The sequence below is a fragment of the Actinia tenebrosa genome, unplaced genomic scaffold (genome assembly GCF_029948245.1).
Source record: "Actinia tenebrosa isolate PJP-AT-01 unplaced genomic scaffold, QUT_ActTen_1.0 PGA_scaffold1__47_contigs__length_23844297, whole genome shotgun sequence".
Classification (NCBI taxonomy): domain Eukaryota; kingdom Metazoa; phylum Cnidaria; class Anthozoa; order Actiniaria; family Actiniidae; genus Actinia; species Actinia tenebrosa.
The window spans coordinates 21,762,393-21,789,528 of NW_028292578.1; the positions used below are offsets into that span (position 1 = coordinate 21,762,393).

At 38.1% G+C, this 27,136-nt stretch overlaps 5 protein-coding genes across 5 annotated transcripts; 2 read left to right on the plus strand and 3 right to left on the minus strand.

Moving 5' to 3' along the window:
* Positions 1 to 24: 24 nt before the first annotated feature.
* Positions 25 to 4,438, minus strand: LOC116288463 (uncharacterized). The gene is made up of 2 exons (XM_031695258.2): positions 4,319 to 4,438; positions 25 to 3,224 (listed from the first exon to the last, which is right to left on the minus strand). The coding sequence occupies exon 2, from the start codon at positions 3,188 to 3,190 to the stop codon at positions 1,205 to 1,207; it is 1,986 nt and encodes a 661-aa protein (XP_031551118.2). The 5' UTR covers positions 3,191 to 3,224; positions 4,319 to 4,438; the 3' UTR covers positions 25 to 1,204.
* A 1,437-nt stretch (positions 4,439 to 5,875) lies between these two features.
* On the minus strand, positions 5,876 to 11,193 carry LOC116288436 (uncharacterized). The gene is made up of 3 exons (XM_031695221.2): positions 11,131 to 11,193; positions 10,309 to 10,562; positions 5,876 to 8,352 (listed from the first exon to the last, which is right to left on the minus strand). The coding sequence occupies exon 3, from the start codon at positions 8,208 to 8,210 to the stop codon at positions 6,123 to 6,125; it is 2,088 nt and encodes a 695-aa protein (XP_031551081.2). The 5' UTR covers positions 8,211 to 8,352; positions 10,309 to 10,562; positions 11,131 to 11,193; the 3' UTR covers positions 5,876 to 6,122.
* Positions 11,194 to 11,227: 34 nt separating this feature from the next.
* Positions 11,228 to 18,679, minus strand: LOC116288453 (ras-related protein Rab-10). Its single transcript, XM_089033431.1, has 6 exons — positions 18,364 to 18,679; positions 18,145 to 18,205; positions 16,409 to 16,469; positions 15,818 to 15,895; positions 15,170 to 15,259; positions 11,228 to 11,866 (listed from the first exon to the last, which is right to left on the minus strand). Exons 1-6 carry the CDS (start codon positions 18,485 to 18,487, stop codon positions 11,672 to 11,674), a joined length of 609 nt encoding a protein of 202 aa, XP_088889557.1. The 5' UTR covers positions 18,488 to 18,679; the 3' UTR covers positions 11,228 to 11,671.
* Positions 18,680 to 18,793: 114 nt separating this feature from the next.
* LOC116288452 (uncharacterized) lies at positions 18,794 to 23,211 on the plus strand. Its single transcript, XM_089033430.1, has 4 exons — positions 18,794 to 18,838; positions 19,137 to 20,476; positions 21,004 to 21,399; positions 22,091 to 23,211. The coding sequence occupies exons 2-4, from the start codon at positions 19,158 to 19,160 to the stop codon at positions 22,443 to 22,445; spliced, it is 2,070 nt and encodes a 689-aa protein (XP_088889556.1). The 5' UTR covers positions 18,794 to 18,838; positions 19,137 to 19,157; the 3' UTR covers positions 22,446 to 23,211.
* LOC148910098 (uncharacterized) lies at positions 22,640 to 26,827 on the plus strand. The gene is made up of 4 exons (XM_089033429.1): positions 22,640 to 22,741; positions 23,741 to 25,088; positions 25,437 to 25,835; positions 26,137 to 26,827. The coding sequence occupies exons 2-4, from the start codon at positions 23,776 to 23,778 to the stop codon at positions 26,525 to 26,527; spliced, it is 2,103 nt and encodes a 700-aa protein (XP_088889555.1). The 5' UTR covers positions 22,640 to 22,741; positions 23,741 to 23,775; the 3' UTR covers positions 26,528 to 26,827.
* Positions 26,828 to 27,136: the final 309 nt, after the last annotated feature.

The following is a 27,136-nucleotide window of genomic DNA, read 5'->3' on the forward strand; positions in this document are numbered from 1 at the left end:
AAAGCACTGGACATTTTCTAGAAATGACTGTATTAACCTTTTTATTCAGTATTTAACCGTTGAATATTTACAATTAAGTTATAATTTTCGATGCGAAACGGTAAAACAATTTCGACAATAATTACCATAAACATCACGATAAACAGTCGATTGAAATTCATGGAGCTCAAATTATGATGTTGACAAAGAGTTTTAAACGCTTGAACAGCACCGAAAATGATATAATTACAATATTTAACACAGCAGAAACTTAAAATTTAGGAATTGAATGAAAAAGCTTGCCTTGAGACCCAAACATTAGTTTGTCTATTCCTTTCTTGTATTCTGTTTACTTCAGATATCACTAGTAGCAGGTACGCATAGACTGCAGTAACGTAGCAACACTAATGATCCAGAGGAATTTAATATTCTAGAACTAGAATAATGCAAGGCAAACGAGACTGTTCATGAAAAGCATCAGGTTTTTGTGATTTGCCAATAGATAGTTATTTGGTTCAGTACAAATTTTGTACCACCTATTTCAAAACAGGTTAAACCAGTTTTATGTTGATCCACTCTGTCAGTTCGTGATAGCTTAATAGTATTTTCACTGGGAAAACAATCAAGGTCATGTTACACTTTGCAATTCTTTCCGTTGCGAGACATGTTGAAAAATTGCAATTTTATGTCGTTGCGCGTGGCGTTGCCAGAAGTAGAACTGCAACTGGACATCGCTATCGCAGTGTATCCAACAACGTTTCTCGCAATTTTAAGGCTATTTTTCAAGAGTGCCAGCCAAAGAATCGTTGCAAGTTGCTGAGATCGCGTTGTAGTGGAACACCTCACCTCGGCAGCTTGCAACACTACATTTTTAAGCATTGCTACACAAGTTGCCGAGAAAATTGCACAGTATAACAGGACCTTTCAGTACATCACGGTTTTGCAACACGCAACGCATTAAGGTTGCAAGTTCGACTCTTTCTTGGTGTTGCAAGGCACGTGAGGCACGAGGATAATAAAACGATAGCCAAGGGTAATGAATTTGGAGCTAAACAATACCCTGCAAAACAAAAACCCTAACTAAAAATACAGTAAATCTTGCTACACCAAGAAAGACATACAAGTGTTCGAACATTCTCGAACTTTCTATTGCATGCTTGTGTTGCGCACCTTATTAAAGAAAATTCACCATTTAATTTAATTCGCCATTAAGTCTGATCCCGCATTACTGAGAGTTGTAATAGCAATGATCTAGAAACTCTTTCGCTCGTCGCTCCATTTTTCCCCACACATCATCACCACGTTGAAAAGGAGCTTTGGAAATTCCTGTGTGAACGAGAAGACCTTGAACAGCTTGAGAAGGTAGGCTTGCTTCTTGTACACCGAACTCTCTCAACACCGCGTATTCGTCTTCATACTTCTCGAGAGTGTTTTGAAACTCTTCTTTCTTTCCCACACCTGCTAGGACCTCAGCGTAGAGTTTGTGTAGCTTGCGACATTCGTTACTGGATGGCCCCAGAGTAGAGGCATAGCTCATATAGACGGCATCAAACTTGTAATATATGTCGGGTATATACTCTGCAAAATATTCACCCAACTCTTGCATTGCCGCGACCTTCATTCGACGTTTATGGCTCTCGTCACTGCCAAAAACATAAGGCAACATTTCTCGTGCCTGTTGACAGACTCGACTTCCGAACCCGCCGAATGTTTCTTCGAACGACTCCGAGATTTGGCTCCCCACGTGGTCTAAGGGACCAGGACCATAATTATGAGGTGACGCATTGCGCTCTGGTATAAGGTTCCTGTCCCATATGACAAAGAACTTGTCACCATCCAAGTCCCCACCTCCGCACTCCAGGGCATGGGGATTTCCACCTCGTACCGGGAATACAAGACAGTCTTTAAGGTGCGCGTATTCGGATAGATCTTTCTGCACTTCTAAGATGAGGATGTCGCCGGGAGAATAACTTGGATAGCGCATGACGACAACCTTGTCTACTTCTTCAAACTCCCCTTCTTCTTCTTCGGACATTGTAGGGTTGAACCAACATTGACCGTACTTGAGTTTTTCGTACGGGTCACAAACGCCGTACACTATACGGGATTTGGGTACCAGAATTCGTAAATTCGTTTTAACCCCATAGTACGGGTTGGGTAGATTTCTTCCGCCTTCGATTTTGTCGCACTGTTTCATGTTTTCAATTTCTACTTCTCTGAGTTTCTCAAGCTCTTTCTGGATTCCCTTTAAGCCTGTAATCTGCAGAATCCGAAGCTGTTCCGTGTTCCCTGTCGTTCGTAGGAAATACGCTGCCCGCGATCTGTTTGTACAGAGGTTATCCAGCATAAGGTAGTAATCCTCCTGCAGTTGTTTGAGGTAGTCATGAGGCACACCTCGATCAGCCAATAGCATCACACTTTGTAAATTAAGATACCCATTGGTGTAAGGTCGAGAATAGTCCAACACCGCAAATGTGTTTAACTTTTCACGAAGTTCAATATCAGCGATGGTGAATTTTTTCATCGATTCACGGAATTCAATTTTCGACTCGCGCAAATCCGTTCGCACGACAAGTACACCACTCGAGCCTTGGTAGATCACCGAGACTACACTCGGAGCAAAATGCAGCTGCTCAGCCAACTGGATTTCTGCGGAAAACTGTTCAGACATAAAACCGCAGCCAGCGGTGAAGTTGTGCCTTCCTTTCTGTATGTCAGGGATCTCGATCATCTCTTTCTCATCAAGGGACAACGTCGTCTCAAAACCCGTGAACAGCAGATTAACAGCATCAGCGCGCTTCAGTGGGTTTCTTACATGTGTGAAATCAATAAACCTGGCTAAGGTATCGTAAATAACCAGGTCTGAATAGTTAATCAGGTAGCACGTTTTCTCTTTTAGTTGATATTCCGAGTGACCCAAGAATCGATAGCACGCTCCGTCAAGACACACTCCGCGATTCAGAATGTCCATGACATATTTCCAGTCTGATCGACCGCGCGGTAGAAAGCACACCACCATTAGCTTATCTAGCACGTTGTCACGGAATCTGCGCTTTAGGTACTGCAACAAAAGACTGTCCTGGACGAACTGGTAGGAGAAGCACTGGACATCGTCACCTCGTACGACCAGGTATTTAACCAAGCCTTTCTCCAAGTGTTCTTCTGGTGGAGAAGTGATAAAGTGATCGGGGACGAAAAATGGGTACGCCATTACTGGGTTGCTTGCATTACTTGCATCAGTATTCCTATTGAAATTATAGAAAAAAACGTTTGTAGTGAAACCCATATTTGATATGACATCATAGGTATCCACTCCAGAGCCCCTTACTGTCGTCTGCAAAAAAGGCTTGGGCAGTATAAGTGGGGTGCGAATCTAACACAATAAACCTCGTAAAGACGTGTCATTGCGTGACAGAACAAGAAGAAAGAAAGCCGTAATGCGTGAGAAAACGCGAAGAAATCATGTAAGAGATGTAAAGATTAACTTTCATTCTTCATTTGAATACTTGGAAGTCAACATGAAGCTCAAATATGTGTCATGTGACTGAATCATCACAATACTGATTGTTAAGTACTACGGTATATTCAGAATATATCATTTGACTAGGTTAAAAAACAAGAGCCCTGAGACAAATGACGTTTATATACTTCTATCTGCAATAACTATAATTTCTAAATAAAGCTCTTGAATTTTCGTTGTTTAAGAACTTCAATGTTTAAGAACTTCAATTTTCAACTGTATTTTCAAAGGATTTGACAAAAGTCATAAATCTTGTACGCATTAGTCGATTCAATTTATTGATCTTTGTTTAACTTGTAATATTAATTAGATATTTTCCAAATGTTTTTAAAAAACCATTTCAGCAAATTAAATTATATGAGTTCACAAACACTATTTTTCAGATTTATTTGAGACTCGAAATATTTTAAAATTATATGAGTACACAAATACTATTTTTCAGAATTATTTGAGACTTGAAATATTTTCTTAGATCCAATTGAATAAATTTATTTTGTTCGAAGGTTGTGGTTGAGCAGTCGCTGAATACTCATTACATTTACCAAACGTCGCCTTAAATTGAAAAACAAGAGTCAAAAATGTACAGTTTTAAATATGACTGAGCTAAAACATCTCCACTTAAAGTTCTATCTGTAGAAATAACTTCTTATAGGAGCAAATTTTTATAATAGACACAAATAATACGTCGTAAATATGAGGCCATATAAAAAGCCATATATCAGGCCACATATGAATATATAAACTAGCTGTGTGATAGTGCCTGAGTATTACTACAGCAAATGAGACAAGATTTAAACAAAACATGTACGAGTATATTACCTTTAAATATAATTGGTTTGACGTCGGTGTAGTGCTGAAAATACTAAGATGTCAGCTTCGTTTTGTTCTGTATGTATCTTGACTTCAATCGACTGACTTGCTTGGTTTGCTTGGTTTGCTTGGTAGCCTCGATCACAAGGTCAGACTAATTTGAATACCGTATGGAAATGAGGTGGATCACTTTACGGTGGCTAAAATCTTCATTAGATCTGATTGTAATATTGGTTGAAGTAATGTGTTAAGGTGGTACGGTAAATAATGTTGCTTGTTCGACGTCCTTTGACACATCTTCATAGGCGTAAAGAAAATTGAGCTTCAACACAGAATGGTTTTCTACTGCGTAGCGGGTCACTGAGAGGGGGGGGGGAAGGGGGAGGTGATGGGGAGCGACCCAACCCCACAGGCCTCTCCTCCCCTTTGAATCGCTACGCAGGCTATGGATTTCTAGCTGTCCATTACTACCACCATCATCTTCACCACTACCACCATCATCTTCACCACTACCACCATCATCTTCACCACTACCACCATCATCTTCACCACTACCACCATCATCTTCACCACTACCACCATCATCTTCATCACCACTATCATCATTACCATGCACCACCACCACCTTTGCCGCTATCATCAACACTACTATTCCTTATTATAATTACCACCCCATCAATCTCCCTAGACATCATCATAATCATCACCACCATTATTATAATCATAAACAAAATCGTTGAGAAATGTAGGATAATAATTTAATATCCAGCTTTATTGACCCCGTAAGTATAAGATATATACGGCAATATACTTTAAAACTACAGATACAAAATATATATGTAATAATAACTTAATGCATATACAAAATGAAATACACAAAATATATAAAAACTCTGGGTTCAAAATTTACTTGCATGAAATTTGTGCCGAAGTAATAAAAATAAAATTCAAAAAAAATAAAAATGTTATTTAAATAATAATAATAAATAAATTGTTTTGTTTACCTAGTTTTCTTTTTTTTTTTTTGTTGTCGTGATTCTAAAATGGATTCCACTGCTCCAAACCAATCAAAAAGCACAAGAACGCGGCTATAATCCAATCACATCAATCCTTGAATCTTAAAGCCATTTGAGTGTTGCGTTTCCATACGTCTGCTATACTGCGAGTAAGAATGTGTGATTGTGGAAAACTCACGGTGCGGATCGCCGTGGTGTGACCTTGAGGGTAAATGACCTAGCATTTTAGCTGAGCAGTGATATCACGTGTGGGATTGCTTTTAAAAACGTTAACAATCCTGCGACCGTGCCAGTGTACTGTGTTTTGTTCCACGGTGTACTTTAATTTGAAAAATCCGTGGACTACTACCACAAATATAGCTTACTGCGCGCGTTTCTACTGATTCATATACCGTCGCAAGCATGGTGGGGGGGACCTTTAAATATTTGTTATACTTTCTACAATGGAAAAAGTAGAAACGATCGGACCGGGAAAAAAAATTGAAATATTAAGCAACATATTTATAGACTCCTGTGTCCCATTCTGCTCTTGCTCTATATCAAACCTTACTATGCTCTAATTCATCTGGTTTAATAAAATGCCAATGCCCGAGTCACTTGTTTTCCGAGCCACACAGAACTGAGTCATCACCGGCCAATATTTGGCGAGCGGGTTCTCAAAAACAGTTTCATCGACGAACATGTTTTCTCAATGCGCGATTAGTCAAATCAGTGTTAGAGTTAGAAAAAACGATATTGATGATTGTACTTAAATTAAGAGGCGCTAATGCACACTTTCTTAGCTGTCCCAGATTGGGCTAATCTTCAAGTGTTGGAAGTGGCATTTTGACTGGTGACTGTCCAGCTGCTTGGTTAAGATATTCCGTGGATTGCCGTTTCTCTACTGCGTCGAATGTCGCAAGCTGCGCTTTGGGTGGTGATTGCGTAGTGGTTTGGTCCAGGAATTCCCTAGCTCGTCTCTCCATCGCTTCCCATACATCATCCCCGGCCTTGAAATCAGGCTTCGATAAGCCCAATCGAACGCTAAGATTCCGCAAAGGCGTGCGACGAGAACTCGTATTCAGTGTATTTGGGTTATTCAAATCACTGTCACATTTTTCTAAAGTCTTTTCTATCTCCTCTTGGCGTGCATCTCCTGCTAATGAACTCACTAAGGATTTATGCAGTTGACGACATTCTTTACTCGATGGACCACTAGTTGACGCATATTTCATAAAAAGCGCATCCAACTTGCACACCAGATCTGAATTCGTACTAGCAAAGTGTTCAGCTAGTTCTTGGAGGACTTTGACTTTCTGTTTCTTCTGGTAGCTATCGGGATCACCGAACACTGAAGGAAGGACGTTTTGAGCACGTTGACGTACACGCACACTGACTTGCGAGAAAGACTGACCACCTCGTGCAAGACGATCTCCTACTTGTTTCAGAGGTTTAGGTGCATAATCATACGGGGACACATTCCAGCGTGGGACAAGGTTAGTGTCCCACGTGACGAAGAACTTGTCCCCACCTAGGCTCCCCCCTCCACATTCCAGAGCGTGAGGTCGCGGCCCGTGTACTGGGAAGACGATGCAGTCAGCAAGGTAGCTGTACTCAGGGTGTTTCCTCTGAACTCGTAACACACGAACATCACCCGGGTGATAACAAGGGTAACGCATTACAACAACTCTATCAACGGCGGCCAACTCCTGTTTTTCTTCCTCAAACATCGTAGGACTAAAATAACATTCACCATATTTAAGCTTTTCGTATGGGTCACAAACACCAAAGACTATACGGGATTTGGGTACGAAAACTCGTAGACGGGTTTTTAGACCGTAGTGAGAGTTAGGAAGATTTCTGCCACCTTCAACTTGGTCTCCATGCTTCATATTCTGAATTTCAGCTTGTCTGAGTTTTTCGAGTTCATCTTGCATTTCTTGAAGCCCAGAAGTTTGTAGTTTACAAAACAGTTCTGCTCTGCCGGTTGCTTTCAGAAAATAAGCCGCCCGAGATCTGTTTGTACGGAGGTTATCCAACATAACATAGTAATCTTCTTGCAGCTGTCTGAGATAGTCATGTGACACACCTCGATCAGCCAATAGCATCACACTTTGTAAATTAAGATAGCCAATGGTGTAAGGCCTTGAGTAGTCTAACACTGCAAAGGTATCCAGGTCACTCCGCAGCCTCGCGTCTGCAATCTCAAACTTCTTCATAGATTCTCGGAACTCAACTTTGGCCGCATTTAAATCAGTACGAATAACGAGAACGCCATAAAACCCTTGATACAACATCAAAACAACGCAGGGTGGTACATGGAGCTGTTCGATCATCTGGATTTCTGCAGCAAATAGATGGGACATGTAGCCACACCCTCTCGTGAAGTTGTACTTTGTTTTCTGCACGTCTTTGATCACCACGTACTCATTTTGTCTTAGAGAGAGCGATTGTTGAAACCCTGTAAGCAGCAATCCAATGCATCCCGCTCGCTTGGAAACATTTTCAACTCGATCAAAGTTGATAAACTTTGCCAAAAAGTCGTAAATAGTAAGATCTGAGTCACTGACCAGATAACATGTCTTTCCTCGAAGTCGGTACTTGGATTGACCCAGGAATCGATACGTAGAACCATCAAGAGAAACACCACGTCTGAGCACTTCTGATATGTAGCTACTCTCACCCTTCGCACACGGCCGAAAACACACAACCATGATCTTATCAAGTACGAGATTATCAGTGGTCTGCTTAATGTATTGGAGTAATAGGTTCTCTGAGATAGACTGGTAGGAAAATGACTGGAATTCCTCTCCTCTCATGATCACGTGTTTCACTCGACCACGTTCGATGTGTTCTGGGGGAGGGTGGACGACCAGACGGTCTGGAACAAAGTATGGATAGGCCATTTTCTATTTGAAGCCAGTTTTTAAAATTGTCTATATCATGTCTCACAAGAACTAATGTCCTTGATGGGCTTCCTGTTGTAAGGTTTCTTGCTGTTATAGTAACTTGCCATGACCCAACATTAGTGGCGGGAGAAGAAGTAATCTAAACACATAAAGAAAAGAAAATAGAAAAGTTAGTGTGCACACATCCACTTGGGCTAATGGTTTTCTATTTCAGACCATGTGTCATTTCTTTGTTTAATGGTTGCATACTATGATATGTGAAGACGTGAATTTGGATAAACAGTAACAAAATAATGCATTGAAGAAGAAAAAAAGATAAAACAGTGAAGTGAAGCACAATTTTCTCCTTGAGCTGGGGTTCAGACTCTACATGTCACCATAAAACTTGCCTCAATTGCAAACCATTATATTTTTGGGCAATATATGTAATATATACAGTATGAGTGGCCATGTTGTATCAGATATACAACCACAAGGCGTAGCTGAAATTTTCTAAAATTTTCAAAATTAAAGTGAATTTGGCCAAGAAAATCCAACTTAAAGTTTATGCAAATGAACACAGTTTTGTATCAGATTTGCAATACTCTTCACGGTCGTGATTTCTGTTGTGTTTTCCTCATGAATTATTCATGAGTTTGATAATATCTTTTAAACTCTTTCTTGTCTGATCTATTATTTGTTAACCCCTAATTCTCCAAATGCCTGAGCTTTAGGTTTGAACACATCATTGTAAAGCAGAGCACTGATGGAGAGACATGATATAATAAATGATAATTTATTATCATTACAATATAATAAATGATATATTATTACATGATGCTATTTGCAGTTATCAGGGCTTTCAGAATAAGCCAGTGGCCACTGGAGCTCCTGCGAATGCTACACTGTTAGCCGCTGGCTCTTTTTTCTTTTCTATGAAACACCTTTGTTCCTTGTATTGAATCACAGCCAGCTATGTTCAGACTTATGGCCAACCTACTCTAAAACATTCTGAATGCCCTGAGTCGATGGGGATAGGGGATATTTGAACCAAAAAGAGAATAAAGGAAGGTATAACATGGAAGCAGAATATTAAAAAACATCAATAACAGATGGATATGTTTGAAAGGAAATTTTGACAATAAATGATACAGAGAACAGCTGGCCTTATGTTCTTATATTCTTAGTTAGAGAATCAATGTTGACTAATATATGAATATAGACCCACTCATATGACATTCATTTGTAAATATTTCTTGTATCTAGTTTTAGATAGATCATCTCTATGGCAGTAACAATAAAAAATTATGAGAAAACAACTTGTTTAAAAAAAAATTCAGCATCATCTTCATTGTATATGCAAAACTGGAAATTAGCATTAGAATATGTTCCACACAATAGAGGCATATGATGAAGTGACAAAGAAACATGTATGACAACACTATAAATTATATTTTGTATTTTTACTCGTTATATCGACTTTTTCTTTGCCATTTTCTTAACTGATAAACAACTTATGCTGTTTTGAGAAATATCAGAATATGCATTGCAATAGACTTTTTTTATAAGAACAAAACAGAGCAAAACAATCATTTACATGGCATAAATTTACATGGCTTTTGTTTCCCTCTAAAGAGAACAGCCTTGTTGATGAGTTTATATAGCTAAAAGGATTATTTTAGTTCAGCCGGTATATCTATCTTCGAAATTAAGTCCCTTAATAGAAGCCCCCTACCGTCATGATCGAATAAAAATATTTTGGGACAAATAATCTATCGACCATTTCAATTGATTACAATTTGAAATTGAAAACACTCATAGATACCAGATGAATTCAGTAAAAACAAACGTAATTTCGTCGAATTAAATCTTCAACGACGGAGGAATAAAAGATTTCCTAAGACGGAGACATTTTATTGAGTGAAAAATAAATGACTTGACCTGTATCATGACATTATTGAGTCCAAAAATTTAAAATACAGTCAATAAACTTAATTTTATTTCAAGAAATCTGATCGAATTCCAGATAAAGATAAAGTGTAGATAAAGTGTTAGATGAGAGCGAAGTAGTACTTTTGGGGATTTTATTCTAGACTAGGGTTTATGGTATACTTACCTTGGATCGCCAAGAAATTCTTTGTTTACCTCTTCAATGTTATCTTCGTGAATGATACAACAATACAATGATGCCTAGTTCCCATACTCTTTGGGGACCCAAAGGTATGGCCAGTCCGAAAAAGACTGGCTCTTATAGTGCTTGTAAGTTGTGACGTGTCTTGTGACGTATTTTCGGGTCAAACTTTTCACAAAAATCGCTAGAATATAATTTCACCTCCACCGGAGACATTAGGACTTTGGACGAAGAAAATACTGTTATGAAGAAAAAGAAAGAAAAATACTTATGGAACGGCATACTCAATCCTTTCCAAGTGGGATGCGTTTTGAAAAACTAAACTCGAAGCGCATCATAGTATATATCTCTTTAGTGTTTAGGGACCAGTCATTATTTATGTCGGAGGGGAGGGGAGGGGGGTGTGGAGGAGAAAATGTGGGGCCCTCAATTTTTTTTAGTGGAATATGGGGTGCCTTGAAAGGTCAAAAGGAGGATTGGGAGGATTTTTTAAACGATTGAAGGGAGGTACACGAAAAACATAAATGCTATTAGGTTGAGGTATGGAAAAAATTTTGTATTAAAAACATTTTCTACCCTACCCCCTCCCCCCTCCCCTCCTTATGTGGCGTCTATCTACTGGTCAAAAATATTGAGTACTTTACAGCATAAAAGCTTTCAAATATGACGAGTTGTCTTGGTTGATTTCACTGAGACATCATTCGCTGACTTATGCAGAATTTTTCGCATCATGAACTCAAAATTTCAAATATGCATAAAAATCATGATAAATAGTAATAATATCTATATCAAAAGAAAAGCACAAACCCGCAGAGCATCATGGTCAAAGGAATACGTGGTCCATAAGGAACATGCAGCAAGCAAGACGAGTTGCTGCAAATAAAGCCAAAAATTGGGGAGTTGCTACTAAAGAATAAAACTTTAATTTTAATTTTACAAATCGCATTTTCAACTTTTTCAGTGGCTGCAACACTACTTTTTGACTTTTTGAAATACCGGCTTTAACGTCATTATCCTAGGCTTTCGTTCTATTTATTCTATTTACGTATAATAGTAACTGATTTGATAAATCGTGTTATATTTAGCCGGCTCTTTTAAGCTGTCTCTACTATTTTCCAAAAAATACTCTAAATGTCACGCATCAGCGTTGCATTCATTATTACCCTTGGATTCAATTTTGGATTAAGCTAGTTTTAACGTTTTTTCCTTCACCGTTTCTTAAACCTGGCTGCTATTTAAAAAAAATTCAATAAAAAATATTTTAAAAACAACAACTGTAAATTGATTAATCTATCTGTCACGTATCAGCGTTGCATTCATTATTACCCTTGGCTTTGATGCGGTGTTTTCAAACTATTAAGCAACCTTTCTTTTGGTCTGCCTCTGGATTATCCCGAACATTAACGTTGCTGGATAGCTCTTCACTGTCTTTGCTCAGTCGTTTTGTTAGAATATCTTCTGCTAAAGTGTAGAATGCTTCGTTTATATTCTCATTTGTCTCTGCACTCACTTCAAAAAAGCGTAAGCCATTTTCCTTTGCCATCTGATAAGAAAAAATGTATTTTGATTGTAATGAGCAACAAGCGATGGTGATGATGGTGGTATCGGGTTGTGTGTAGTGATGTTGAGGTTTATGCATGTGGTTGGTGTCGACGATGGTAATGTTGATGATGATGATGATGATGTTAATGCTAGTGGTGGTAGTGATGCTGTTGATGCTGATCATATGCATGGTGGTGATGTCGAAGGCATTAATAATGATAATGTTGGTAGTGATGACGATGGTGATCTGATAATGATGATGATGATGGCGGTGATGGTGATGGTAATATTGCTGATGGTGATGATGATGATGATGATAATGATGATGGGGGTGAAGTTGATGTAGGTGGTGGTGATGTCGATGATGGTGGTGGCCATATGCATTCTTGCCTAAGTTCAAAAAGTTTACCTAGTTTGTAGGTAAGTTTTTTGAACATGTTCAAAATTCTTACTTAGACATAGTAAACTTTTTGACATGTTCAAAAAGTTTACCTATTTCTAAGTAATGTATTTGAACATGGTGCTCTTTTTTAACATGTTCAAAAAGTTTACTGTTTTGTTTTTTCCTCATATCTTAGGAAATTATAGATGGTGAGCTTTGCCTTCACAAAATAGTATTTCCCCATTGAATTTCTTTCCTCTTATGTACTTTTTTTAGTCTAATTAACGTATTTATAACTTTTTTACACCACCATGCTAAAGTCCTGGGTTTTAACAGTAGATATACTCCTTTTGATAAAATTTGGTTTTGTCATTTCTTACTTTGTCATGGCTTGCGTTGGTTTCCAACTTGTCAGCTTTTCATTAACTCTTTTCCATTCTGTGCGGACTTTCTCTAAGCACCATTGTCGTCATGCCCTGTCATCCAAATTGGTTTTCAAAACCTTCTAGGATTCTAAATTTTCTTGGCTGTAATCTTCTAAATTTCATGTCCTCTCCAGATGCATTTGTTATAACTTCACTGTTTTCTGCACTCCATTTCATCTGTGAACGTCGTTCTGAAATTGATGACCTTGTTTCAATTGCTGATTTTGGAAACCAGTTCTGATATAAACCAGGCTCTGCAGATCAATACTGAGTACTCCGTGGTACAGTAATTCTGGCTAGCTTTTTTTATAATATATGATACTCTTCTCCTTCTTTCTTCGACATTAAGCATTCCCAAAATCTTTGACTTCTTGTTTCTGTTTTGTATTTTCTTGATACTTTGGTGTAATTTAAAAGAAACACGTCTCAAGCAAATTAAGGCTTTGCTTTCTTCGTCTGCTCTATCGCTGAATTTTGTAGGTCATCATTTGACTTGTTTTTCGCACTGATATAGGTGAGTCTAGGACAAATATTATAGGTATCTGTTCCACATAGGTATCTGTTCCACTTCTACAGCTAGTGATACAGTCTGCTCCTTAGGTTTTGATGGACGTTTCCTTGTTGTTGTGTGACTCAGTTGCTCCTTTAATTTCATATTGCGTTTTACATAGCAGTTTTGGGTGTTTACATGTCCAAGAGCAGATATGATTCCTAGCCTTAAATGGTTCTCTACACTTGCTTCTACCTTGCTATGCAGTTTAAAAATGAATAAATAGTCGAGAGAAATGCATGAGAAGTGACTAATGTTGGTTAATGTTGAAATAAATCGAACTTATTCTGAGATGGAAATTTAGGAAAAAATCAAATGCATATGTATTTCTTTGTGCAGTCAATGGCAAAAGAGTATCTCATTTAACGGATTGTGTTCCAATAGTTGTGCGTGCATTTCTTCTGTCTTGGGTTCTTCTCCTGCCACTACTGGTGAAGATGTTTTTCAAGTACATGTGAGGGTGAATCTTCTTTGGATTTCACTTTCTTTATAAACTCGACAGGTCTTCGCCCTACTGCAGAGGAATCAAACTTCTCTCCTTTACTGCTAAAAACCACAGGCCTGGCGTTGTTTTACTTCTTCAAGAGCATGTACATCTCAGAAGATAGTCTTGGCCGATAAGCTAGATGACCTTTCATCAAAAATCAGAGTAAGGCATGAAGATAGGTCCTAGCTATTAAAAAAGTCTTGAATCCTAAAAAATAATATCTGAGAATTGAGTCTCGATACAACCGGTATCTCAAGTATCTCTAACCCTAACCCTCCCCTCCCCCTTCAAAACGGGGGTTTCGTAAATTTATTTAAAATGTCCAGAATATCTATCAGGAACTTCAAAAAGTATAGGCATACTTTTTGGATGTTTACTCAATACATTATCCCAGCTATAATTCAATTGCATGGTATTTTATTTGATTTTTTCATGAATTTCCACCTGGGGATAAGTTCGATTTTTTTCAATATTATCCCAAAATTAGCCACTTATAATGCTTTGTCCCGACTATTTGTTCACTTTTAAGCTGTATTGCAAGGTATGGAACATTCGAAACAAATTTTGGAAGATTTATATGCTACCAATTTTTCCCCTAAAGTGTTGAATAAAAAATCAAAATGCGTTTGTTTTGCATAAAAAATCTCATAGGCTGTTAGAGGAAGCTTCTTTTTATCTGATCCATAATTATTGTCGTTTATTTGATATATTTTATAGTCGAAAAGAGACAAAGAACAATTTTGAACATGTTCAAAAAGTTTACCATCAGCTGTATTTTGCGTAAAATTACGAAATTCATGCAGATTCTTTTGCAAAGCTTCTTCTTAACCTTCAAAAACCATGTCTAGCAAGTTTCATAATTTTGCGTCATGTTTTAGGCAATTTTTTTTCAAGTTTCAAAAATTGACATAACTTTGAAACCTAGGGTTCCAAGTAGTCATAGAACTTACACTAGACTTGCAAGCCTCGTAAATTTAACGTGACACCAAAACAAGGTGGAGATCCTAGGTTGAACCAGCATAAGGAGCACTCTAGGGATCTCCAAGATTTTTGGAGAAAAATCGAAAAAAAGTATTTTTTTCGATTTTTGCGGCAAAAGTTTACCTATTTGAACATTGCAGTTGGATTACTAGCTCAAAAATAGATGGTGAGCCTTCAAAATCTTGCTGCCAAAACTTTCGGTCAAATACCAAATAATCATGAAAAAAGTTTTTGAAAACTAGCTGTTTTCTACTTTTAATGAGCAACTGAACATGTCCAAGGTGAGGTTCAAAAAATTTGCTAGGATGCATCTAGTGGTGGTGATAATGTTGATGATTGTAATTGTGGTTGGTGGTGATGATGATAAGGGTGATGATGTTGAAGGTGACAATGACAATGGTGTTGTTAGTGGTGCCCATTATGGTGGTGTGATAATGATGGAGCTCTGGCTTTGTAGTTATGAAAATGGGTTAAACTACCTGCTCTCCTCGTCCTTTGGTGACTGCTCTTTTGTTCTCCATATGGCAGTTGTTTCCAACAATCATTACCTGAGCATCTTCTGGTGCATACTGTAGGTAATGGCAAATCATATTTATTTATATTTGCTTATGTCAAACATTACAACTTTTTAATACCTGACTTTTTAAGTGCGACAGGCTCCACAAGCGATCACTTTCTGCTAACTTCAACAAATCATCCCTCCCTCCTCTGTCTCCCCTCAACAACATCACATGCTTGTTTCAAATAAGAGCCTGGCCACCCCAGGAACCCATGGATGTGTCACTGGCTTCTGTAATAATCTTTATTTTCCATTTTCATATTATAAATATTTACATAATTATACTATAATTTAGTTTTATTTCTAATTTAGTTTTATTTTACATTATATCTCATGAAAAAATGCTTTACATTCAAATATAAGAACATGGCTTTCATTAAATATTAAGGGCTTGGAGTGGAGTTTAGGGGTTGGCAAAAGTTTGGGGAGTTGCAGAAAAACATAGAGGGGTTAATTATTAAAACATTTGGTGTACACCAGGGGATGTATGTAATCATTGCCGAAATAATGGGGTAGATGTAATATTCTAAAGACAATTTTAATTTATTTTTACTAAATTGAAGATTACCTCTTCAATGTTTCTTAGCCACTTTGAGATGTTTTCAAATGTCTTTTCTTGAGTGATATCATAAACCACCATCATACCCTGAAAGAATTAAATGTTTCTTTATCTTCAGCTTATCCCCCCCCCTCCCTCCCATACAAAGACATAAAGTGAAACAAAGTTGAAAAGAAGAATAAAAGCTCACGAATAAAACCTCCTTAGAACCACCCCTTTGAAAATTCCAATCTCCCCGGCCAACAGATATAAGTTGAGAAAAGACCTGTCTCAAATTTATATTGTTACCCGGCTGGAAACAACTTCTAGGCTAATGAGAAAACATGGAGAATAACCCTGGAATAGGGCTAGAGAAACCTAACTGAAACTCTTCTTACAAGTAATGAAGATTCTTAAACCAGAGACCCTAGTCTATATGCTAATGAAGATAATTTTTACATTGTCCCTTGATGCTTCGCGTGCCATGTCCAAACCCCCTCCCCTCCCCCTTTGCCTGAGACCCCAAGGTGAGGTAATATGAATCCACCACCACTATGGCAGCCGGACCCAGCAACATTGATTCCCTATGGAAAGTATGGATATTATTCATAATTTGTTTACCGCTGCTGCTCTGTAATAAGATGTTGTGATGGTATGAAATCTTTCCTGGCCAGCGGTATCCCTTATAAAGAAATACAAATTTAGTACTCCACTACTTCCATAAGTGTTGAAGCATACTTCAGAGAGAGGAATGGGTATGTAGAAGGCTTCAGAACCTACTGCAGGTTATAAATAATAATAATAATAATAATGATAAATATTATTATTATTATTATTATTATATAATAATAATTATTATTTAATTTAAAAATGATTCGACTTGAACAAGAGAGAATTTAGAGACGCTTTACGTCTCCGTTATAATTGGTCTTTCAGAGACATTCCATCAAAGTGTGTATGTGGTGAAGATTTCTCGGTCGATCACGCAATGATATGTAAACGTGGTGGATTCGTAATTCAACGTCACAACGAATTACGCAATCTGGAGGCTGAGCTTCTTAGCACAGTATGCAACGACGTAGAGATTGAGCCCTTGTTACAATCAATCTCAGATGAGAAACTAAGCAAAGGAGCAAACAAAGCTGCAGACGCAAGACTTGACATCCATGCACGAGGTTTCTGGGAGAAGCAACGTTCTGCCTTTTTTGACGTAAGGGTTTGTCACCCAAATGCAGATACGTACAAAGATCTAGATCTACCCAAAATCTACAAGCTACATGAAAATGACAAGAAGCGGAAATACACCGAAAGAGTAAACGAAATCGAACATGGAACATTTACTCCCCTTGTCTTTTGTACAACAGGAGGTATGAGTAAAGAATGCAAAACATATCACAGCAGGCTTGCTGAACTGATAGCCCGAAAGAAAGGTGAAGAGTACCACAAAACAATGGCATGGATTAGGGCCCAGACTTGTTTCTCTCTGTTAAGATCTGCACTTGTATGTCTACGAGGCTCAAGGACTATAAAAAGAACTTATAATGATATAAACAACATAGACTTAGACATTCAGGTTGCTGAAAGCGCCATTTTATAAATTTAGATTTTTAGCTTATTAACGTAGATTTTTAGATAAAGATACATAGTTATATATTTAATATATATTTCAATTTTCCTTATTAGTCAGTTTTTCATCTTATAATTCCTTCTTCTTTGTAAGTATTATATATTAACATATTCATATTTAAATAATGGACAAATTCTATTCGTTTTTTACAATCTTGAAAAAATGTATAAATATTTAAAAATTATTAATTATTGATTAGAGATTATTGTTATTATTAATTATTGATTTTTTTTTTAATTTAAAAATTATTAATCTTAAAAGATTTAAATCTAAAAAAATGATCTTATAAATATTCTTATTAATTAAATTAATAAATTATTCAATATGAAATATAGTCATTATCATCATCATCATCATCATAATAATAATAATAATAATAATAACTGACTGAATTGAGATTGCTAATGACTATATTTCATATTAAATAATTTATTAAGATAAATTATAAAAAGGAGATTTTGAATATAAAATAACAAATATATGTACAAATCACTTATTTATCGATGAAAACATATTTTTATAATAGATTAATAGCTCAAAACACGAGTCCAGCTCTTCACACTGATATAATATTATATTAAGACTATACATTTATTATTAAATTCTAAATAATTCTAAATTTCTGCTACATTGGCGTTAAGGTTAAAGTCATTCAAGAATTCATTGGACATTGTCCTTATAAAAAGGGGAATAATATTGACAATAATAATAAGTTTAGGGGAGCACTAACCACATTTGTAACTTGATCTTTTTCCCTTGTATTTCAATGGTTTTGATCTTGAAATCAATTCCTTAAAAAATCACAATTAAAAATCAGATTTAAAAATGTTTTGTGACACATCTCATTAACACAAAATTTCTTGCTTGAAATCATTGGACCGGAAGCAGTCAGTTAACCAGCTCACTCAGATTATCAAATCTAAAACAGTCTCGAAAGCTCATTACTCACCTATGGTCGAGATGAAATTATCATCATCTTTGAATGCAAATTTGAACAATATTTTCGACTTTTCAACACCAGAATCTCCTAGAAGAAGTATCTTGAAGAGGTAATCATAACTCTTATTCGCCATGTTTTTTTCTTGATCGACTTTCCGCAACGTAATCGATGAGATCTGTCACGTTTCAGGGTATTCCCCTATTAACACTTGTTAGGCGTCTATCTTAACTATACAAGTTTTTAAAATAATGTATCAGAGGTAATGAAAAAGACGTTTGATTGAATAAATAAATCATTAGTAAAAACATTTTTTTAACTTTTAATATAATCGCAAAAATGAATATGAATGGGCTACCTGTGGAGCAAAAGACTAAAAAGAACTGAGCCTTGTATTACGTCATGTTTAATTTGGCATAGTTTCCTGGAAATTTCCCAGAAATCTATCCGAAAAAGACGTTTTCCTATTCGAACGAATCTGACAAAGGTTTGTATAATACTCTCTTATTCTCTTATTATTTTTCTCTTATTCTCTCTATTTCATTATATACACACTGAACGCATAATTTATTACTACTATAATACTCTCAGTTGAGTGAGTTGGAATAGTTAATAGAGGGGGGAATATAATGCATTGATGTTATACGAGTTGTGACGAGTCTTATGCCGAATTCTCTTGCGGACCAAGCTGTCTGTTAGGTCGAACAATAGCTAATATTACAAATGTAAACAATCTTTATTATTCTGCAATTTCTCCTTGAACAAAAGAACTTTCCTTATTTTAGGCCATATATAGTGTTTATCAGATGAATTTACATCAAGAAGATGTTATGGCTTACCTCATCCGTGAAGAACTCATCCCTCCAACTCCTGCGGATCATCTCCAACCTCCATACTACATCAAACATGTTAAGTTCCGTGGGATGGAAATGGTCGAACCTTTATCCTACGAAAGACTCCAGAACAACCTTATGACGCAGTACCTCATATCTACCGATGGTCCACAGGTTATTGATAGACTCATGACAGTATCCTTCAAACAGGAGTACAGAGATCAACCCGACTGCTCCCAGGAGGTCTTGAAGAGGGGGGTTGCGTTAAGCGGAGCGATGTTTCGTTTCCTGGGTCACTCCAATAGTCAGCTGAAAGATAAAACGTGCTATCTGATGGCAGCTACTGATGAAGAAATCCACGACCTTTTAGCTCAATTTCCCGACTTTTCCAAGATTCCTAGCATAGCCAAAAGGGCAAAGACAATCGGTCTTTTGTTTTCCAGCTTCAATAAAAGTCTCAGCCTGCATGAAGAAGAGTATGAAGTCATCCCGGACATCAAAAGCTATCAGTACAACTTTACAGACGGCTGCGGATTCATGAGTGAAGATTTTGCCCGGGAAATCCGACGCATTCACCGACTACATCACTTGCCCAGCGTGGTACAGATCCGTTACCAAGGTTACAAAGGTGTCCTCGTTATTTTGCCCGAGCTGACCGGATTCAAAGTTCAGTTTCGAGAATCCATGAAGAAATTTAGTATTCCAGATGACGAGGTTCGTAGAAATTGCTCCACGTTTGGTGTTGTGGAGTACTCCAAGCCTTACTCGAAAGCTTTCCTGAACACACAGCTAACAATGGTCCTGGCAGACAATGGGACTCTTCATGATTACCTCTTGGAGCTACAGAGGAACTATTTTGATATGCTTACGAAACTATGCGATAATGAAAAAGAGGCGTTGAGATATATTACAATAACAGGACAAACGAGAACTATTCAGCGTCTCAAAGAAAAAGGATTAAATGATCCGCAGGTGCAACAGGATCTTCAGGGACTGCGAAATGAAGATGTCAAAAAAATGTTAAAAGACGAGTCGGAAACCAAAATAAGTAATGTCATAAATCAAAAGAAGATAACTAAGCTTCGTGTATTGGTTCCCAAAGCAAGAATGGTATTCGGTGTATGTGATCCTTATGGAGAACTCGAGTATGGGGAGGTTTTCTTCCAGCCAACTCTTCCCGATGACGAAGAGGCTAATGACTTTTCTAGTGCACGAAGGGTTATTGTTGGTCATAATCCATGCTACCATCCAGGAGACATAAGAGTATTGAAACTCGCCCATGATAAACATAGGTAATTTCTATGGTAATTTATCATACAATATAGGTTACCGTAAAAATACCGTAGTATATGTAAATTAGGGGATATTGTCTCCCGGTTTGACAGCATATCCCATTTTGGAGGCATAATATTTAGATCTTATTAACCGCGCGGGAGGTCTGTACGGGATAATCTTGACCGAGGTCGGAATGTACAGACCGAGGTCAAGATTATCCCGTACAGACCGACCAAGCTCGGTTGATAAGAGTTTTATTATATGACCACTTTTCATTGAAAAGGACAAAATGTTTTCGCCGTAAGATTAATATGCGATCGGACCGGTTAATACCGGAGAATCTAGACCAGTCCGCGATGCGATCTATCCAATCAGATTGCTCGATTTGTTAGTGTCCAGGCTCTAAGATTCACGGTCATATAATAAACTATTATATTAACAATTGACTTTGCGTGATTATAGGCATATTCAACATCATACTATTAAGTGAAAGTATTTCAAATATAGAATGACAAAATATTTTTTTCTGCATATCAAACCCCAGGTACGTCCATTTGTACGACTGTATCGTGTTCCCTACAAAAGGAAGGCGACCCCACCCCGATGAATGTTCCGGTGGAGACCTCGATGGTGATAAGTTCTTCGTTAGTTGGGATGAGGTCCTTATTCCAGACTGGATGACAAATCCTTTTCCATATCATGAAAAACAAGAAGATCCTTACTGTCCTGTTGGGAAGACCTTGAGAAACATTTTTCTGCCACTATCAAATATTTTTGGCTCCTTTGGAAGGGCACATTTTGAAAGAATTTTTGGCACTGAAGATGAAGCAATACGCCGGGAAAATATTCGGCAAAGAACAGAATTGTTGAATTACTTTGCTAACTTTAACAACAAGCTTGTCTCTCGTATTGATGCAATCTTCATGAAATATGCTTCCAGGTAACGTTACCGTATACGTAATGCTAAGATGTATCCTAACTTGAATTAAGGGTTACTTAAGAGTAAATGTGGTTCACAATTACCGGTTATGCCAGATCCAAAGGCTGACGAAGGAGATTTTCAGGGTGTTTATTTAGTTCGAGGTCCTAGAATATAGCATTCCAGAAAGTTCCACGCAGGGCCCCAGCTAGCAGAACTAGACTTGAAGTATATCAAGAAATTGGCCTGATGATGTTATTTCATACTCAGTCATCTGTCAATAGAATTGTGTAACTTGGGTGTAATGTTTTGCCATTCCAGATCACGTGTCATTCCCTAGAGCATTATTTCTTTGAGAAAAAGAATTATTTCTTTGATTAATGGTTGCGAGCGAGAAGACACATGAATATGGATACAACTCAAGAACAAAGAATGTTGTTCCAAAGAAAATAATACGTGGTTTGATATGGCCACTTTTGGTATATGAGCGTGACGTATATCGAAACTACGTCCAAAAAGCACTGGAGCGAGTGAGTCTCTAAAAATTGACTCTAAAACGGCTGGTGTCCATTAGCTACTGAAATTAAGTCTACAATTGTAGATTTTAATACCTTAAGAAGCGTGATATTCGATCAGTTAGATAGCTTTTTTCATAGCCAACTGCTTATTATTCGGAATACCAAGAAAAATATGTTTTGTTTCTCTTTTCCAGATACGGACCATCATGCGAAACTTGTGTAACGCTCAATAAGTACTTCTCAGATGCTATAGACATGGTAGCAAACAACGACGTCATAGAGAAACATCTTGAAGAAATGGAAAATGCCTACCGAAAGGAAAAAACCGCCCATGACGCAAAGAAAGGCAAAGAACCTGTTTATCCAAGGCTAATCTATCCATCTCGAAGGATCATGAGGCGAAGAGTGGAAACACAGGAGGGATTTCTGAGTCAGCTAAGGATGGATTGCAGATCGACTAAAAAAGAATCGTTCAAAGAAGATGATGATGTGTGGACGATTATGGAGAAACAATCAGAGGAATTTGTAAAAACAATGTTAGACAAATAAGAGTATTATTTGATAAGATTCAGTCTATTTTGATAAAGAAAATAGCCATAGAAGGAAATTGAAAATTTTGTACACAAATCTTTTTCATTTTTCTAAATTTAGACGTAGATTTTTGCATTTGCCATTATTGGGCTACCTGTGATCTAGAAGGACTGGGGCACATTATGTCATCTTTAATTTTTTCCGGGAATTTCCCCGAATTCCGCTTACCAGTAAATGATTACAATACGTATACAACGAACTAAAAGAAGAAATATTTACATGTTCTGCAGCAGTCTTACGCTTAAAAATGCATGGTAAGTTAAAAGAAGTATTAAGCATGATATGGTACAATATAATGAGCTTTGCTTTAAAGGCCTTTTAGCGGAATAAGGCTTTGGGATTATATATATACCCATAGTATATGTACGTCTCTCCTTTTCGTCCTATGAATACACCGAAAAAATCTAAGGAACAGTCGGCTTTAAACTTGAGTCTGATTGTTACTACGAGTGAAATTAAGCCATAGGCTATTTTTAATATTGCACTAAAGGTTATTTTCAATTGTGATTATGAGTATTTTTCTTGTATAGTGATGATTATTCATCCACAACGTGTTTACACATTCCTGTGGGGAACCGAGATGATGCAAAAATCTGATCAGATAGAATTTCGCGTTTTTTTTTTAGAAAGCAATAAGTAATATTTTAGAGTGCTCAAAAATAATATATGATTTAGATATAGAAATCCGGAAACGAGTCCTGCGAATTAAATGACACCTTTCTAATTTTTGCTGTCGTGTTTACTTGACCTTTTCCCCTTTTCATATCATATATCTCAGTTTTAATTATTTTTGATCATTTGACTAAAGGTATATTTTTTTAGCTGCAGTTCACTGAAGAAATATTGAACAGTAGTTACATATACCTCTTCTTAGGTCTCAGGTCAGGATGAACTTCCTAAAACCGAGACGAGAAGGGTATACACCTATTTCAAAAACCGTCGGTTGGATATCTGAAATCTGAGACCGATTGGAATTGTGGGGGGCTGAGTGTTTTCTCGTTCAAAATTCAATATACACTTACCCAGATAGTTTGCCAGTGCAAGTAATCGCTCAAAGATAGTATATCGAGATATTAACTTTTTGCGAACTACTAATTAAGACCACAAACAATTTACAGCTTACAACCCACAATTCCTTTCGGTCTCAGATTTCAGATCTCCGACCGACAACTGAAATAGGTGTATAAAGATGATATGCAGCGATCTACTCGAAATACTTCTTATTCCTGGTCTTAACTTGTATTATTTACCAGGTTAATCGTTTTACATTATAAAGACCACTGACTTGATGGCTTACATCGTACCTGATGAGTTTATCACTCCACCTCCTGCGGATCATCTCCAGGATTTCCAGACTTCAATCTACATCAAACATGTGGAGATCCGTGGGAAAATGGTTCGTACTTTCACCTACGAAAGACTCCAGATCAGCCTTCTAACGGAGTACCTCATATCCACCCATCAAGCTGGTCCACAGGTTATTGATAGACTCATGACAGTGTCCTTCAAACAGGAGTACAGAGATCAACCCGACTGCTCCCAGGAGGTCTTGAAGAGGGGGGTTGCGTTAAGCGGAGCGATGTTTCGTTTCCTGGGTCACTCCAATAGTCAGCTGAAAGATAAAACGTGCTATCTGATGGCAGCTACTGATGAAGAAATCCACGACCTTTTAGCTCAATTTGCCAATTTCTCCAAGATTCCTAGCATAGCCAAAAGGGCAAAGAGAATCGGTCTTTTGTTTTCCAGCTTCAATAAAAGTCTCAGCCTGCATGAAGAAGAGTATGAAGTCATCCCAGACATCAAAAGCTCTCAATACAATTTCACAGACGGTTGCGGATTCATGAGTGAAGGTTTTGCCCGGGAAATCCAAGGCGTTCACCGACTAGATCACGTGCCTAGCGTGGTACAGATCCGATACCAAGGTTACAAAGGTGTCCTCGTTATTTTGCCCGAGCTGACCGGATTCAAAGTTCAGTTTCGAGAATCCATGAAGAAATTTAGTATTCCAGATGACGAGGTTCGTAGAAATTGTTCCACGTTTGGTGTTGTGGAGTACTCCAAGCCTTACTCGAAAGCTTTCCTGAACACACAGCTAACAATGGTCCTGGCAGACAATGGGACTCTTCATGGTTACCTCTTGGAGCTGCAGAGAAATTGTTTTAGTATGTTTACAAATCTATGCGTTGATGAAGAAGAGGCGTTGAGATATCTTACGATAACAGGAAACGAACGTGGTCTTGAACGACTGAAGCAGCGGGGACTCTACCAAACGCAGGTACAAAAGGAACTAGGAAGGATGAGGAATGAAGAAATTAGAAAAATGATGAAAGATGAGATTAGCACCCCAAGCAATCAAAATGAAAGTGAATCGTCGAAGACGTCCAAGCTTCGCGTGTTGGTTCCTAAGGCAAGAGTAGTATTCGGTGTATGTGATCCTTATGGAGAACTCGAGTATGGGGAGGTTTTCTTCCAGCCAACTCTTCCCGATGGAGAATTATTTGAATTTCTTAATGCCAATCTTGTGATCGTCGGTCGCAATCCATGTTACCATCCAGGGGACGTTCGAGTACTGAAACTTGTGCATGCGCAAGACAATCCCAGGTAAGTAGGTTTGATTTGATTTGAAGGGCAAGTGGGGTGTAGACTCAGGCGGGGTCCTCAGGCTATCGCAAAGGTCCTTATCTAATCTAAGATGCCGGGTAGATCCCAATCCATGTTACCATCCAGCCAGGGGACGTTCAAAAAGTAATGGAACTTGTGCTTGCCCAAGACAATGAACCCGCCTCTGGCCATTGTAAAGGTCCTTATCTAACTACTAAATTGTACATCGGGATACTGAATAAAAGAAGCACCCAATTGGGGCTGCAAATGAAGGTTTTCAAAGATTATTTAAAATTAGTGACCAAGATGTATGATGTATGAAACTTGTTGACGTTTATCAAATCCCAGGTACGTCCATTTGTACGACTGTATCGTGTTCCCTACAAAAGGAAGGCGACCCCACCCCGATGAATGTTCCGGTGGAGACCTCGATGGTGATAAGTTCTTCGTTAGTTGGGATAGGCGTCTCATTCCAGGGTGGATTACATACCCTTTTCATTACGATGTGAAGGCATCCCCCGACCTATCGTCTTTTGTTGGGAAGATCATGTCCAGTGTGTTGTCTCCCGTGTCCAAGGGAGTGAGCGCCTTCGGAAGGGCTCATATTCCAAGTATTTTTGGCACTGAGGAGCAAGCAGAACACAAAAGAAAGATTAGATGCAGAGAGGAATTGCTGGAATATTTTGCAAATTTTAACAACGACCTTGTTTCTCGAGTTGATAGAGTCTTTATGAAATATGCATCCAGGTAAATGTTTATAGAAAGTTTGCTCTTATTAAAATGTATTTGCAAGACTCCACTATCAGTATTTGGTGACCTGGGAATATGTGAGCATGGCTCGCAGACTCAGTATGGAAGATGGATGCTTCTATTAATGGGCTCCTGATCTGGGAATATGCTGGCTCAAAGACTCTATTCCCAGATCAGGAGCCCATTACTTCTATACTGGATCTGTTAGCCAACCTATTCCCAACTGTATTAATACTTAAATTAGGAGTGTCCATCTGCCTGACTGATTGGTTTTAACTGTGAACACATCAATTTCCAGGCATGGACCTTCATGTGAAGTCTGCGTGTATCTCAACAAGTACTTTTCAGACGCTGTTGACATGGTGGCAAACAAGAAAGCCATCGAAGGAGAGCTCGAGAGGCTGGAGAGAGATTTCCACCGAAGACGTGATGGTAGGCGCTTTGGTCACGCTAATAACAACACGGGGCTGTGGGAAACCTCTACAAGTTTGCCATCGACAAACCAAAGCCGTCACATTGTGAGGCGCCGAGTTCAGCAACCAGTGCATGAGAGCAGGTTCTTACAGGCTATAGGCTTTCTGCAACCTCCACCCACAAAAGACCCTTTTAAAGAAGGAGACGACGTGTGGACGACTATGGAGAGAGAGTCTGAAGAATTCGTAAAAAGAATGAAACGCGAAATAAGATAAAGTCAAAACTCTTGGTACATTAAAGTAAAAAAAACACTTGAAACTTCTCGCCCTTAATTCCATGGTATATCATAACTATGTCTCCGGCATTTGTGAACGCCGACTGAGAAATTCTGATAGGAAGCTGTTTCCTGGGTTCGACTACAAGGGCATTCTAGTCTAGTTTGAGGGTATAATATGGGTTGTGTGCCGCAGTTCACCGCTATCTAGGTGTTGTCGATTTGGTTCGATCGTCGCTAATTTTATTGTGTTTAAGAATGATCCCGAGTTCTCAGTGGTTAAATTTCCAAAACAGTACAACCAGATTTTGAATTTTTGGATCCAAATTTTCTGACATTTCGCGATTCACTAAAAATCTAGCCCAATGATCTACCTTCATTTTTGGATATGTTGTAGCCTTAGTAAACCTGGACTTACAGTAGAAAAATCAGGGTAGGTTACCGTGCAAGATATTTAGATAATCGCTGTCGAAGATGAAAATGGAGGATAAGGCGGTGGGTGCGCGTCACGCCAGCCAAAAGTGGCGGAAGGCGTTCAGTATTAGCCTCCTCCGCTGGTTACTCGCTCACTTCGAATGGGAGATGGGATTTTGGACAAATGGGCTTCCTG